The sequence below is a fragment of the Eschrichtius robustus genome, chromosome 1 (assembly GCF_028021215.1).
Source record: "Eschrichtius robustus isolate mEscRob2 chromosome 1, mEscRob2.pri, whole genome shotgun sequence".
Taxonomy (NCBI): Eukaryota; Metazoa; Chordata; class Mammalia; order Artiodactyla; family Eschrichtiidae; genus Eschrichtius; species Eschrichtius robustus.
Genome location: NC_090824.1, coordinates 88,472,842 through 88,486,219, shown reverse-complemented (window position 1 = coordinate 88,486,219; position 13,378 = coordinate 88,472,842). Strand labels below are relative to the sequence as shown.

Here is a 13,378-nt window from a genome sequence, read left to right as displayed (position 1 = left end):
AACCTCAGACTCCTTATCAGATGATTTCACAGACATCTGAATGCATAGCTGCTTATTAGAGTGGGAATAGACCCAGGTCATTAAAGAAGGATAAAACCTGTGTTTCTAAATTGGCAGGAGGCTTCTGTTCCTTTGGGGGGCAGCATTTGAATGTGAGATAAGAATTTGTGCAAAGCCTCTGCCCTAGCCAGGAAATGAATTCACTACTCTCTGGCAATTGCTTCCTCTAATCCCTACCCCATAATGCTCCCCGCAGCTTATGGCCTGAAAGAAAGATTCTCTTATCTTCCATTAGGTTTGTCAGTCAGTAACCTGGTCAGGGAAGAGGAAATAGAAATGTTGACAAACTTGGGAGCTTTGCCACAGAAGCCTTAAAGATAGCTTCAGATGCACCAGGAGGATACTCTTTAGTTCTTTAATAATGACTATCTCCAGCTCCCTTTATGGCCTCACCATCCTGTGTATGGCTAATAGAACTTTGCCAAAAGCACTGTCTGGCAATGAAGGGAGATGACAAAGTGATCAGATACATATATATATATGTATATATATATATTTGTGATAGAATTATTCCTGACCTGGTATCCCAGTTTATCTGCAAACTCCAGCACTCTCTGGATCTTTAGTTTGTTGAAAATTCATGTTATGGAGGTTGGCTTTTTACCTGGGGAAGCTCACTAAGTCAGTTATTAAGGACAGGTTAGTTTGTCAGAGCAGGGAAGTTAAAACCGCTAGTCTAAGAATTATCCACATTAGTCTGATTTCAGAGTCAAAGTTCCCAAAAGGCTTAGTGGGTGTGGAAAATGTGAAAGAGCCATCTCATGTGAATCTTTCACTGCAGGTCACCGCAGTGCCATTGGATTCTTACTGCAATGACAGAAGTGCAGAATATGAGCGGCGAGTGCTGAAGGAAGGAGGGAGTCTGGCAGCCAAGCAGTGTTTGTTGAATGGGGCCCCTGAACTGGCGGCAGACTGGCTAAATCGACGGTCCCAGTTCTTTCCAGAACCAGCTGGAGGACTGTGGAGCATTAGGCCTCAGAATGGCTGGTCTTTCATCAGGATTCCAGGTGAGTCCTCCTTTCTCTTGGCATATGTTCCCAGCTTTGGCAAGGGAAGAACCAGGAAAATACTCCATGTGGTGGTTTCAGATATTCAGAATTCAAAGTTCTTGATGTTTCTATTTCCTCTTTTACCCTTAGTGATTGTAGGTAAGAATGCTTAAGTAATTTGTGACTTGAGTGGAAATAGAAATGTTTTTTTAGATTTCTGCCTAAATGCTGTCCTGTGACAAGCTTACAGCTGAGAGAGGAATACCACTCTTAGGAGTGGGGGCGGGGGGTGTAGGGAAATAAACTTGGTAGGAAAGGCTTCAGGTCGAGTGAGTACAGTCGTCTTGTGCCATTGCCAGTGGAATGAATGAGAATGTCGTCACTCACAGAAAGCCTAGTTTAAGTAGCATAAACAGTGTCCTGCACGAAGCACTAGAGATCTGAATGATAACCAGAAGAAAAACAGTGTTTTGTGCCAAAATGCTAGCGGATTCCCAGACCTACTAGAGTCAAGGTCGAGGGTTGAAAGGAAACTAGGTTTTCATTTTTGCTTTAGTGAGACTACTTTTAAGGAAACCGAACACAGGGTTCATAGGCTTATGTTCCTTGCTTACACCTGCAGGCACACTGGAGTGATAGCTTAAAGCTACCATGTTCGTTTCAGTTGTCCAAATTCTCTGATGCTTTGATTATATTCATCTTACTGGCACATAAAGGAAGTAAACTAGAGTTAAGTGTTCAGAAGAGAGGCTCTGCTATTTCTAAGAGATAACTGGGTTCTAGGCTTTAAGGCCTGGCTTTTCCATTTAATGTTAACTTTGTCAAGTGTCGAGGGACTTTGGGTCAACCTGTTAGTTGCTTTGGGGGTGCTTTGAACTGGAAGATACCGTTTTGTGTACAAGAGCAATATGTATATGGCCTCATATCTGACTTAAAACAGATGAAAGCAGTGGGTGAAGGTATATTGTTAGAAAATAAGGGGAAAGCCCAGGTGTAAAGCGGGCCTGAATAGTAGTAGGAATAGAGGAATAGAAGCCAGCAGGTTTGGAAACCACAGAGTCCCTGGCAGAAGATGAGCACAGGTGTTAAAAGAAGCAAGATAACACCTTATTTCTTCTTTCTCCCTTTTTCATTTTGACTCCTAAGTTCCCAGTACAGAAGGAGAAGGCTTATTGCTGGCGCTGTGGGAATCTCTTGTGGCTTTTCCTGTTCTTTGAAAGAAAAATGGACCTTGTTTAAATAGCAGGAAGTGTCTGAGTTCTTTTTGCATCGATAAAAAGCACCAGCCTCACTGGCTGTTTACTGTGAGAACCAACCAGCTCCTCACTGACCCCCATTGTGCTCGGTAGACTGGCTGGGCAGGGCAGTGGGGGTTGGAGGGGTCACTGGAACCTGTATTTTATCTCTTTTTCCTCTATACTTTTACATTTTCTGTTTCCCTGGGAAGGGTTGGTTTTATTATATTCCTTGAGAGACTGACCAAAATCTTCTGGATTTCACACCTTGAATGTCTCTCTGTGTTTCACCAAGAGAAGTGTGTACAATCCCTTCAAAAGTCTCCTCTCCTTGGAAAAAGGAGATATTATTTTATCTGTTACCCTAATTTTACTGCCATTGGATACATTCATTTTGTCGGTGACCAGGATCTTACACTGTGGTCAGTAAGAGCTTGTATGTAAGTGAAAATACTGTAAGATTGTACTGTAGGATTGTAGGAAAGATTGCAAGAAAGTAGCGTAGGTCTGTTCGTTTCAACATTTTTTGAGCTTCTGTTTGAAAGAAGGGGCTGGGCGCAGGTTTGACTTGGCAGAGTCAGCCTAATTTCTAGGGAATTGTGCTCTTCTTGGCTCTACGCCCTGCTTAGCAACAGGTGGTGCTCTTGTCCAGTGCAACTTTGGTAGCTCCTGAAAATTGGGTAATGGATGCCAGGCCCAGAAGGCAACAGTGTGCAGTGAAAGAAAACTTTTTTTCTGCTTAAGTGCTTTAAGGCTGTTGCTGATGTCACTTTCTTCTTAGACCTTTTCCTTCAGGCAAGTCCAAAGAAATTCTGTCTATCCACTTCCACCTCCCCCACCTAAACAATAACAAGCTAACAACAGGTACGACTTCTTGCTTCTTTTAGGTGCATCAGAGTTCTCTTCTAAGTGTACATCTTCATCTCTGAGTTTCCTAATCCTAGCATCAGTTCGTTCTGCTTGCAAAGTAAAGTAGATGTGGGAAGCAGGAATGTGTGAAAACCATTAAATCATGATTTTGAGATGAATTGAAGCTTCTGAATATTCAGACACAAGACAGATTTGTATATGCTTAAATATTTGTATTGAGGGACTATATACGAATGGAAAGAGGAGATAAGCAGGCTGCAGAAATCTGATGCGCTTAGCTTGCCCACTCTCACTCAGTGACTGAAAAATATATGAGCTTCTTTTTCACTTTCCTGTGCTTTTAATGAGAAAAAAAGAAACTTACTGTCTGAAGCTGATTGGTACCTCTTTGGGGAATGTTTAGGAGCTATCAAAATTGAGGGACCCCAGGGAACCCAATTAAAGGAGAAGGATAATTGGCAAGAAGAAACCCTTGAAGTTGTTACGAAAGCATTGCTGCCTGATCAGACTGGGAATTTATATAGGCCTCCTTGTCCGGTGCCAGCAAGAGGGCTTAGCAATCGGTTCTGTCCCAGCTGCAGTCATTTGATTGCGTTGGTAAGGAGACCAACAAGGAGAGCATTTCAATAATCTAAACAGGACCAAACAAAGAGGCTGAACAAAGGTGTGTGCCACAGCGTCAGGGAGGGGGTGGTGGAGGAAGAAATGTGGCCTGGCAATGTTCCGAAGGTGGGAAAAGGCAGGCTGCAGTGCAGAGGAGTAAACATCCAGGACCTGTAGCTTTGTAGCAAAAACACAGTGGCTGATAATTTGTTGTGGTGCTGTCAGCACATCTGTTCTCATTCGGTTTATACAATTAATTGTGCACTTGGCAGATAGTGGCGAGAACAGAGAACTGACCGTTGAAAACTCTTGGATTGCTCTCAACAGTCAGCTTCTATAGTTCAGAGGAAAAACCACAGGTTCAAACCCTAAACTAAAGGTAGACAGTATGTTTTTCTTAACAGTTTTCTTTTTTTACTTTTAGTAGTTAGCTGTGTATGTGAACTCTCTAGCCTTTCTGGCTCTCTTTTTGCGTCCCACAGCCACTTGCAAACATACTCTTACATCTCCCAGCCCCTTAAGTTTCATCTCTTCCCCTCCTAGTAGCAGCAATTGTTTAGGGTATGTTTATGGACCAGTCTGCAAACAGGAAACTCTGCTTCCTGAAATGTGATGGGAGTTGAATGATACTGAATGGATAAGATGAAAATTTGTGAGTTAAGTGTTCTCTGAAGATCTTTGGCTGAAATGCCTTTTTTTTTTTTTTTTTTTTTTAATGGGAAGAGGAAGGAGGAAGCACAAATTAGTGAGTGAAAGCAGCTTCCATTTCACAGAAACCCAAAGTCAGTCTTTCTGAAAAGCTGAATAAGCCCTAGTGTCTTTATTAAATTACAGCTTAGGATAATGACGTTTACCAGCCAACCTATTTGAAATCATCCAAGAGGGAGGGGGGTTTTTTGTTTTGTTTTTGTTTTTTAGTGCATTTCTTGGTGTTCAAGTGTCTTTAGGGGCAGGCAAGAGCAGCCCTTGTTTCTCTACATTCTCATGCCTTTGGGGGAGGTAAACCATATAGCCACAGGACTAGTAGAAACAGATACCTAGAGATAAGATGAACAAAGGAAAAAGATTTCTCAGGTCACTTAACAGCAGGTTTGGCATGGATATTACTCTTAGATGTCCACATATACCTGCTGTCTCTTGAATAAAAATGTGGAGCAGGGAAACTTTCAGATGCCTTAGCAGCAGATGTCTGATTGGGAACTGTCAGTTGGGAGGGGACCTACACCTCCCTACTTCAGGATGTTTCTTCCCAGAGCACTACTGGATATGATTTAACAGTGCTTTGCATTCTTCTCTAGAGTACTTTCCTGCTCTCATGATGACAGGCATCCTGGTTGCAGTAATTTTGGCTGCATACAGCTTTGCAGTGAGTGATTTTGCTGCTTCAATTAAATACAATTTCCCACTTCCCCCCTTTTCTTCTCCCTAGGCAAGGAGAGCCTCATCACTGACAGTGGAAAGCTGTATGCCCTTGATGTCCTGTTGACTCGGCTCAAGTCTCAAGGACATAGGGTCCTTATCTACTCCCAGATGACCAGGATGATAGACCTGCTGGAGGTAGGAGAAAGAACCTTGGGGACTAGGACGCTTTGACATTTAAATTGCAGGAATCATAGATGTATGACTAATGTCAGTCCTGCTTAATGGGAACCCAAAACTTGTCTTCGTGATTTGACCATCTATATGGGGAGGAGAAGCAACTCCTGGCGGATATGAAAGTGTGCAAAGGACTTCTTCCTCCTTCCTCCTTCCTTATATCAGTGAAATAGAATCCCCCTCCTCCCTTCCTTTACTAGTGAAGAAATTCCTGAATTTTAAAGCAGATCAGATCCTAGGAATTTCTTGAAAAATCCTCTGAAATTCTGTATGGAAAACAAGATTTGGGATTAGTTCTCTATTAGAGAGTAGCTATTCATCCTGAGTTAGTGTAGTGGTTCTCAACCTGACTACATTTTGCAGTCTTTTGGGGGAGCTTTAAAAAATACTGATGTCCCATCCTCAGAGGTACTTATATAAGAAGTATGGAATGAGGCCTAGGCATTAGGATAAAAAGCTCCCAAGGTGATTCTAATATATAACCAAAGTTGACAACCATTGGGTTATGGTGAAAGATACAGCTCTGTCTTACTGTGCAGGGCAGATTTTGTTTCTTTTATTACTTCTGAGTTGACATTCTCTCTGCTTTCTTGTTGTTGAAGTAGTGGCTTATTATTTGAGGGAGAGAAAGTCATGGACATATAAACAGAGGAGTGAAAGTGAGGACAAATAACCACAGACCACTAGAGTAAGTTTTTCGTGCAAGAAAGTTGGAAAGCCATCTGTTGAGAGGCTGAAGCATCTGGATGTCAGTAGTGTATAAATATTCTCATTTTTTTGTGTGTGTTTTACATATTTAAGGCTTTAAATTTTAACCCTGCTACTCCAGGGACTAGTTGGTAATAAATAAGTGGAAATTGGACCATGATTATCCCTATCTAGGAATAAAGGAGTAGAGATTCTATCAGTACAGAAGGAATGAAGGGTAGCAATAGGGGAGAATGTTAGGTTCTTCAGAAGCCAAGGCTGGCTCGCTGAATTTTGCAGTGAGTTTATCTGAATTCGGTGGCAGGCTCTTAAATAATCAGGCAACTTCTTTTAGCAAGAGACATAACAAGTAATATTTGAGGTCAATTTAATCACTGTGTTTTATGTTTAATAAAAAGTGTTTAGCCTCTGGAATGCTGTCAACAGGCAGAAGTTTCTGCCTTTTTGTATTGTGAGTAGGTCATCTATTTCTAAATGATGGAAAAAATGCTTATAAGTGACTGTGAGTCACCATAAGAGGCGATTAAGCCGTTGTGTTTGATGTAAATCTTGACTATGTTAAAGGTCCTAACAGCAATAATCCAAAATAAAAGGACTGCCTGCATCCTTAATATTCTGTTCAGGGACTTCCCTGGTAGCAGAGTGGTTAAGAATCCGCCTGCCAATGCAGGGGGCTTGGGTTCGAGCCCTGGTCCAGGAAGATCCCACGTACTGCAGAGCAGCTAAGCCCGTGCACCACAACTGCTGAGCCTGCGCTCTAAAACCCGTGAGCCACAACTACTGAGCCCGTGCGCTGCAACAACTGAAGCCTGTGCACCTAGAGCCCGTGCTCCACAACGAGAAGCCACCTCAATGAGAAGCCCACGCACCACAATGAAGAGTGGCCCCCGCTCGCCGCAACTAGAGAAAGCCCGCACAGCAACAAAGACCCAATGCAGCCAAAAAAAAAAAAAAAAAAATTCTGTTCAAACTAAATGATGCCAACAGCCAAAACAATATGTATGAGTAACTTTCTTTCAGTGGGACTCTTTTTAGATAAAGTGTACCTGCCTTTTCCTGAAGAGTCAGGAAAGTATAGATGAAATAGTAATCTTTCACTGATAAGAATTATAGAAAAGGTAATATGCTAAGGATATTGTAAGGGAGTTAATAATCTTTTTTTTTTCCCAAGGCTATATATCAGTATATTATAGAGTCCTAAAAGCTGATTCACATTATAAGGGAAGTTCCAAGGAAAAGGGGGTGAGCCACCAAAAAATAAGCTAGCTCTGGTAGATGAAGGTGAGTGTGAGTAGGTTAAGTGACACAGTCCTGCATTTTAGTCCCTTATTCTGTATATTGCACACTTCTAGGTACTCATAAGAATCACTAAGATAAGTAATTCAAAGTATGATAATGAGTTTTGTTCAGGATGAGTGCTGTAAACACTACCCACCAGGGTAACTTCCTGTCTCTCTATAATCCAGCAGGATTTTTAGAGGGGATGTGGACTTTGTGGGTAGGCTTAGCAATGAAGGCAGCTTGAGAATCTTCTCTAAATGTAGTTGCATCGCTCTATGGGGAATTCTAAATTAGGGAAAAGCAAATTCAAAGCCTGAATTTCACAACTGCTAACATTCCTTAGCCATGTGTGTAACATGCTTCTAGGATGCTGAAGCCAGAAAATGTTGCAACTGTTTGTACTGAAGAATTAAAATGAAACTGTTGTCTAGTTTCCTTACTACTATACTATTCTTCCTTCAACATTAAATTTTAAAGTTTCTTCTTTTTCAGTCTATTTATTTGTTTTAATATTATTTATTCAAACGAACCACATTTTGTATTCCAAGAATTTAGTCCTCCAAATATATTTTGTGGGCATAGAATTACAGTGCCCACAATGTTTAATATTTGTCTCATCATTTATAGAAATGTAAATGTACTGTGGATTTTAGGACAGTGCAGGATTAGATCTATTTTCATTATCTTTTCAAAGAGTATTATGGGTTTTTCAGTCACTTTCATGATGGAAGCTTTCATTGTAAACATTCATTAGAGTCATGTTCCACTTTAAAACATGACCTAGTATTAATTTTAAAAAATACCTTGACCCTTGGCCTTGCTTCTTCATTCTCAGAGTGTTGTGGGTTTTGTTTGCTTGTTTGATTTTTTAGATTAAAAAAAAATGTTTTCAGGATTCTCTTTTTCCCTTGACATCTTGTACCCTGTATATCAAAGATGGAAGAAAAACTTCCAATAGAGCAGGAATTTGAGCTCACATGGGGCTGTTGAAGCTCTGCTGTGTAGCTGTGGAGCATGTCAGCGTCTCTTTTATCTAACAGCCTTTTTGGGGTTTTTTTGTTCTGTGCCTTAGCCTTGGCTATGTGTTTGTCTGTTTCTGGGACTCAGAAGAACTAAAAGATAGTAAAAATTCACACACTTTTGTATGGTCAGGATTCCATTTTGTGAAAAATACTAGTTCTAAGCACTTTGTATTTGCTCAGTATTTTCTAAAGTGATTGATAGCCTCCTTCTCTTGGGCAAAAATCTGACTTTAATTTAAATTTCAAGTGAATATATCAGATCTTCTTCCAAATAGAATTCTATATTCAGAAATGTTTCATCTTGTCCCATGGTATCCAAATAGTATTTCCAGATAGGGGATTTAAAAAGGAGACTACTTAATTTCCAGGGCCAGGAATTTTTAGTGTGCCATGGGTAGAAGTCAAGGACATAAATAAGGGAGGATATCACAGGTCACTAAGTTATATTATCAGTTTATTTTTTTATTTCCTGAGTCACATACAGGGTGTTGCCTGATGGGGGTACTATGGACACAGACATACATAGCCCTATGCTGTTGGGATGGTGGCATCCAGCTGGATGTCAGACAAAACTTTTCCCACCACCACCATTTTACCCTATAGTTTGGGATACTCCCCGTCCCTCCCCATAGTTTAGTAGTTGCAGAGAGCTTTTAACTCACTACAGATGACTTACATTATCTCTGAGTCATCTCTTTTGAGATTCATTCCTATTGCATCAAGCAACTGAGTCTGTAGTTCAAGGAAATAAGCCTAAGTATTTTCTGTGCAATACAGAAATACTTGGAAAGGGTCAGCCAACTGGTGCTGTATGTGTGATTGTTAAGTACTGAAACCCAGACAAATCTTGCACTGCACCAATATATGAAAATAATGCAACACAGAATTAAATACAGATAATCCATAGCTAATGATGATATATGAGACACTGGGTTGTGTAACTTGCCTAGTCAGCAAGTGCCTCACTGGGGAAGGATTCATCCCAAACAGACATTCTATCATTTATGGGCTGGCTTTTCTTAGAACTCCAAGTAACCTTTGGGAGCTGTGATTCTGAACATACAGGGAAACTGAGTATTTTAAAACTGCTCCGTGGAATGAAAAGCAAATTGGGGTCACTGTTAACTAGCATTTTCATTAGGTCTTAGAAGTGATAGAAAGAAATGTGTTTGCTTACAACCACACTATATTTATTCTGTTTAGTTCATTTCTTTTTCATGCCTACTATGAGCGAGGCACTGTGCTAGGCAGAGGTAAATACCAGTTAAATGTGGTCTTTGACTTTAAGAGATGTATCTAGTGAAGGATTTATGTATGTATGTATATATATATCTCACACAAATAACTGTCAAGTGTACCCTGATACTAATGCCAAAAATAAAGCATAAACAGAGCTGAAGATAGCAAGAGGGATGATACATTTATTTCCAACTGGGTCACTTCGGGAAGGCTTCACATACGGTGACATATGAACTGAACTTAAATAGAGTGTCAACCATGAGGAAAAAGGGCATTTCCAGACTAAGGAAGCCAGATGTAAAAAGGCACAGACGTGGGAAGGTACAAGACATTGGGCAGTGGGGAGTAGTTTAGTGTAACTGGAGCATATGGTATAGAAGAAAGGGGAATAACAAGTAGGGTGAAGGCAGGTTATGGTGGGCCCATGAATGCTTTGTGATTGCTCCAGAGGGCTCTATATTAGATAAGGGAAGGATAGCTATCATATTTCACTTACTTGGTGCAATTTGCTTGGACAAAAGAGAAGTTGTAATAGACATTGAGAGGAGCCTCACTTTTTGCCGGTGATATACACCAAAGATGGAAAGGGGCATGTCCAGGAAAATAAAGTTACACTGGGTCTGCAGGTTTGTGGATCATACTGAGTCTTTCCCTCAAATTTTTCTGTGACAGTGAAATTGGGTTAAAATGAACATCAGAGACAACTTTGAAATAGAGAAGAAGTCTCAGAACGGAAGGTTTGCGTTAGGGATGTATAAACATTTGCCTTTATTTTTTCAAGTGCCCAGTTACCCTTTCTTTATGATGATGGATGGGGGTTATAGTCATAATATATTAAGAACCTTGTGGGGCTTCTCCCTCCCCTTTTTTTCCGCTCGTGGTAGTGAGCTTCTGTTCTATCTGGGAAGGAGTAGGTGGAGGGGTTAAGCTAAAGGCTCTGGATCTAGTCTACTTGAGTTCCCATCCTAGCTCCATGCCTGCTGCCTGTGTCACTTTAGAGACCTTGCTTAACATCTGTAAGATATGGGAGTGACAATAATAACACCTACCCGAAAGGCTGTAGTGAGGATTAGATAAGCAAAACCAGGTAAAATACACAGAATAGTGATTGTCACTTAGTAAATGTTCAGTAAATGCTAGTCATCATCATTATCACTACTACAAGATGAACCTAGACCCTTTGTATTACGCCCCTGGGTGTGTGAATGTTTGCTTTTATTTAGTATACTTTAAAGGATTGAGAGGCACTTGCTGAAACTATTTTGAGTTATGCTAATAGCTCTGTTCACATGCTACTGCTTAAAAGGTAGGACTTAGGGACGTGTTCCAGAACTGACCTGTCTTCTCAATTTGTATTCTAAGAGTGGTTTTTCAACTGATGGGGTTGGGTACAGGACAGGAGACCTAGGTGTAGACATTAAACAGGTGGGGCCTGGACTCCCTACCCTTGTTTGTTAGCTAGAATAGTAATTTTTTTTTAAATCTATTTTATATTAGAGGGATTCCATATAAGAGTTTTCTTGAAAAAAGTGTTCCAGTGCTTTAGAAATAGCATAAGGGTATGTTCTATAACAGTGTAAATGTACTTACAAGTCACACCTGTTAAATGCAGATTTCGATTTACTAGATATGGGGTGTGCCCCTCAGTTCTGCATTTCTGACAAAACTTCATGTGTTGCTCATCTGAGAGCCATGCTGAGATAGCATGATTCTAAGGGACCCTGCCCTGCCTTCCCTCTGGAGTGGTTGTTCTCAGCTCTAGAAATAGGGTGTCTATTGCAATCATCTTTGGAGCTTTTTAAAAATAAACCGGTCTAGGCCCTAACCCAGACCTACAGAGTCAGAATTCCTGGGGGGGTGGGACCCAGGAATTTTAATCCCGGCTGAAAATCACTACTCAGATGCCAAGAGTACATCTTGTCCATAACCCCTTTGGCTTCTTCAATAATTTTTAAAAATAGTACCTACTAGAACTGTATAGGTCTAAAGACTTCCCAAATGTTAAAAGCCATAATTTTTATTTTATTAGTTCAAGCAGAATTAGAGCTTACTTTGGTTAGTGGTTATTGATCCACTTGAGAATACTGGTGTTCATATTTATTTAATTAAGGGAGGATACTAAATTATGAGACTCCCGGGAGAGGAAGGTCTACATTTGGTTTCTCTTTTCTCTTCACTGCTTTAAGTGGAAAGGAATTCTTGGTTTACAAGGTTCCAAGAAATTTAATCATACTGATGGATCATTTTCTGAGCTTTTCCTAAATAACCCAAGTAGACTTGGGTTAGAAATGCCCTTGGTTTCTACAGAGTGCCAAGTGTCAGGAAGAACTGGGTAACGGTTGGCCTTTCTGTACCATAAGCCCTTCTTAATGCACAGGAGTGCTAACATGACACGGTTCCTACAAAACACAGTAAAGTCATCCAGCAAGCAGTAGTCATCCAGCAGTGGTCCTCAGGCATGGGAGTGAATTACAGACTATTGGGGGATGAATGAGAATGCTGTGCCATCCTTGAAAGACATTTAAGGGACTTCAGTGGTGGCGCAATGGTTAAGAATCCGCCTGCCAATGCAGGGGACACCGGTTCAAGCCCTGGTCCGGGAAGATCCCACATGCTGCGGAGCAATTAAGCACACGCAGCACAACTACTGAGCCTGCGCTCTAGAGCCCGCGAGCCTAGAGCCTGTGCTCCACAGCAAGAGAAGCCACTGCAATGAGAGGCCCGCGCACCGCAACAGAGCAACCTCCGCTGGCCGCAACTAGAGAAACCCCGTGCGCAGCAAAGAAGACCCAATGCAGTCATAAATAAAGTTTGTTTAAAAAATAAATAAAAGTAAAAGACATTTAACTGCAAAACTCAGCAAATAGTTACTAATTAACCAGTCTCAGCTGCTGGCTTTGAAAAGAATATATTAAGAAAGACTCTTAAGACGGATATTAGAAAACCTTTTGATATAGAGATTGTTAAGTGGGGATAGATTTTTTTAAATAGATTTTTTTAACTTTTCAAAAGTGCTATGACTACTATCAAATCATTTGTTGTTGTAAATTTGTCTTTTTATTTTAAAAAATAGAATTAAATTTTATATTAAATCATTAGGTGTTTTTAGGATCATAGGAGAACTGAACTAAGAATGGAACAGTTCTTGAAATTAACAATTGGAAAAAATAAGGCTTTTCTTTCCGGATGAGCATTTGATTAAATTAAGTATCTTTCCCAAATAGCCTAGAGTTCTAGAGAGATGTCTAGGATAGCTTTGGTGTAGCCAGAATTTGTGAATGAAAGAAATATTGAATTGCCTTTTTAGCTCAGTCTTTATCTTATAGATGTTTTTCTGTATTGTCAGGATATAGCTATGCCTCTGTCCTGCTTTTAACTGCTGTTTCCATGTCCATTTACTTGTTGTTTTGAAGCTATTTACTGAAATAGGATCTAAACTCAACTAAGCCTTCTGAAATCCCACTATTCCCCTGGGTGAGAGAGCAAAGGCTTAAAGCAGCAAATGGGAAAGATTCACTTCCGTTGCCTCAGTAACAGGTTGTCTATGATCAGTGTTGGTTTGATTATGGCCTGGGATTAATATCTCTAATGTTGTTCTGACCTTGATATATAAATGATGTGAACAGCAAGATCTACAAGAAGATTCATTTATCAGTCCTGTCACTAAAGTTGGAAGTTCTGGTTCAAAAGGCAGAAGAGTGCAGTGCCTATGCAGGAAGCCCACCTTTTGGTTAAAGTTCAAATCTGTGGGCTGTCTCTCTATAATCTAGGTATT

At 40.5% G+C, this 13,378-nt stretch overlaps 1 protein-coding gene across 2 annotated transcripts in view; it reads left to right on the top strand.

Moving 5' to 3' along the window:
* INO80 (INO80 complex ATPase subunit) overlaps positions 1 to 13,378 on the top strand; it is a 128,473-nt gene that overhangs the window by 87,186 nt on the left and 27,909 nt on the right. For both annotated transcript variants that reach the window (XM_068549560.1, XM_068549550.1), the window contains exons 26-27: positions 842 to 1,067; positions 5,187 to 5,314. In XM_068549560.1, the coding sequence (XP_068405661.1) occupies positions 842 to 1,067; positions 5,187 to 5,314 (354 nt within the window). The remainder of the gene's footprint in view (positions 1 to 841; positions 1,068 to 5,186; positions 5,315 to 13,378) is intronic.